Here is a 2,741-nt window from a genome sequence, read left to right as displayed (position 1 = left end):
TATACCGATACATAACATACTGATACATACTATACTGATACATAATATACTGATACATAATATACTGATACATATTATACTGATACATATTACACTGATACATACTATACTGATACATATTATACTGATACATAATATAGTGATACTTAATATACTGATACATATTATACTGACTACTACTACAACGACAACTACTACTACTACTGTTTCTACTACTACTACCACTACCACTACCACTACTACTACCACTACCACCACTACTACTACCACTACCACTACCACCACTACTACCACCACTACTACTACTACTACCACTACCATTACTACTACCACTACCACCACTACTACCACTACTACCACTACTACCACCACTACTACTACTACTACCACTACCATTACTACTACCACTACCACCACTACTACCACTACTACCACCACTACTACTACCACTACTACCACCACCACTACTACTACTACTACTACCACTACTACTACTACTACTACTACTACTACTCTTACCACTGGGGGTCTCACAGACCACCTCTGCGCTCTGGATCTCATGATGTCCGTGGGCTCGAGCGGCGCCTGGACGTCGTGCGTGAGAGCGGTTTAAAGAGGAACAAACAAAACGCTCTCCCCCACAGACAGTTTGCTCAGAGCGCTCTCACTTTCCAGTGTTTAAAGTTCCTGAACTTTGAAGCGAGGCTCCGGTGTCGCTCCCCGAGCGCCGTGAAAAAAACCTGCACTGACACTGAGCCATCGTTTAGCTTCAGGATTACTCAGTTATTCTGTTAAAAAAAACACATATTTAAAGCCTAAAAAACGTTAGCCGGGCTACCTATGAGCCGCGTTTCCACGGTAACAACCACGAACACTCGGTGAACGTCGTTTCCGTGGCAACAATCAGTAACACCCGCTGACCGCGGTGAAAGCATCGTCTTGGTGGAACACCGGGTTCAACCGGAGACGTGCGGTCAGTTCCCTCTGAAGAGAACCGAATGTCTGAAGTGTAAAGATGGGACTCGACCACGAACCAAACTTTCACTTTATGGTTCGGCTCCAATGCAAAGAGAGTCCGCCTGCACTCGCCCCACCCTCGCCCCACCGCCCTCGCCCCACCACCCTCGCCCCACTCGCCCCATCGAACTCGACCCACCCTCGCCCCACTCGCCCCACCTTCGCCCCACTCACCCCACCGCCCTCGCCCCATCGTACTCGCCCTACCGCCCTCGCTCCACCATCGCCCTCACCCCAACACCCTATCGCCCTCGCCCCATCGTCCTCGCCCTACCGCCCTCGCCCCAACACCCCACTCGCCCCATCGTCCTCGCCCCATCGCCCTTGACCTACCGCCGTCGCCCCACCATCGCCCTCACCCCATCGCCCTCGCCCCATCGCCCTCGCCCCATCGCCCTCGCTCCACCATCGCCCTCACCCCAACACCCCATTCGCACTCACCCCACCGCGCTCGCCCCACCACCATCGCCCCATAACCCTCCCCACACCAATGCACTCGCCCCACCGCCCTCGCCCCACCGTCCTCGCCCCACCGCCCTCGCCCCATCGCCCTCGCCCCACCGTCCTCGCCCCATCGCCCTCGCCCAACCGCCCTCGCCCCATCGCCCTCGCCCCACCGATCTCACCACACCACTGCACTCGCCCCACCGCCCTCGCTCCTACACCCCACTCGCCCCACCATCGCCCTCGCCCCTACACCCCACTCGCCCCACCATCGCCCTCGCCTCAACACCCCACTCGCCCTCGCCCCACCATCGCCCCAACACACCACTCTCCCCACTGCCCTCGCCCCACCGCCCTCGCCCCATCGCCCTTGCCCCACCATCGCCCTCGCCCCAACACCCCACTCGCCTCACCGCCCTCGCCCCACCGCCGCCCTGCGCTCGTCCCATCATCCTGCCCTCGCCCCACCTTCCTGCGTCCCTTATCCGGACCCTTCAGCCCCTCGGTGTCGTTTGGTCCGGCTTGGTGGTTTAAAGGAGCCGGGGGCGGTGACGGCCTTCAGGTCGGCTGCACTTCAATCCCCTGTGCTTCCTTCTCCGGTGTTGATGAATGTGCCTGTCATTGGCCGTACGCGCTCCATTACCAAGCTAACGTGATGCTATCCAGTGGGACCGAATGACAAACAAGAAAACTAAAAGAGAGGAAAAATGGCTCTGAATTTATCGTCTGAGGAGTTAAGAGAAGGGAAAGAGTTCCACAGACTGAAGTTAACCTGTTGAATATTAACAGTTGGGCTGAACTGAGATTTTATGTCTTGTTTTTGTGTTAGTTGAATGAATTAACACGTCAGTCGACTCAAAGACACAGTCAGAGTCTACATCTGGAGTGTTGTTCCATGCGTGCTGTTTTATCCCCTCCATTCACCATTGCACCCTTCACATTTAGCCTTCAACACGCCACCACATCGCATACGTCCGTCTCCGCTTACAAGTCGTTCTTTTTGGCGCTTTGTGGGGATTTTAAGCCCGAAGAATGAATCCACTGACATTCAGAATGGACGGCGACTCGGTGCGTCATGACTGTATCAACTCGGAAGCAATCCAGCAGCGGGTCACTGTTACTCACCGCCAGCCAGCAAGAGAGAGAGAGAGAGAGAGAGAGAGAGAGAGAGAGATAAGGAAATAATGAAAGTCGAGAGGCGTGGGCTAACTTCAGCCAGACTGCACTGACAGATGGGCTCCCTACTTTTATTCTTTGGTGCCCCCTCCTCTCTTACTCGA

General features: G+C 54.9%; 1 protein-coding gene across 1 annotated transcript; it reads left to right on the top strand.

Moving 5' to 3' along the window:
- Positions 1-1,062: 1,062 nt before the first annotated feature.
- LOC137800523 (uncharacterized) lies at positions 1,063-1,995 on the top strand. The gene has a single exon (XM_068597757.1). The coding sequence runs from the start codon at positions 1,063-1,065 to the stop codon at positions 1,993-1,995; it is 933 nt and encodes a 310-aa protein (XP_068453858.1).
- Positions 1,996-2,741: the final 746 nt, after the last annotated feature.

Source organism: Clinocottus analis, unplaced genomic scaffold (assembly GCF_023055335.1).
Source record: "Clinocottus analis isolate CAN_PGR_092001 unplaced genomic scaffold, fCliAna1.0.p SCAF_4, whole genome shotgun sequence".
Lineage (NCBI taxonomy): Eukaryota > Metazoa > Chordata > Actinopteri > Perciformes > Cottidae > Clinocottus > Clinocottus analis.
Note: the sequence above shows the minus strand (reverse complement) of the source record. Positions and strands in the feature narration are given on the sequence as shown.

Excerpts from the sequence above, each read along its gene's own strand:
- LOC137800523 (XM_068597757.1), top strand. The coding sequence starts at position 1,063 with ATGCAAAGAGAGTCCGCCTGCACTCGCCCCACCCTCGCCCCACCGCCC.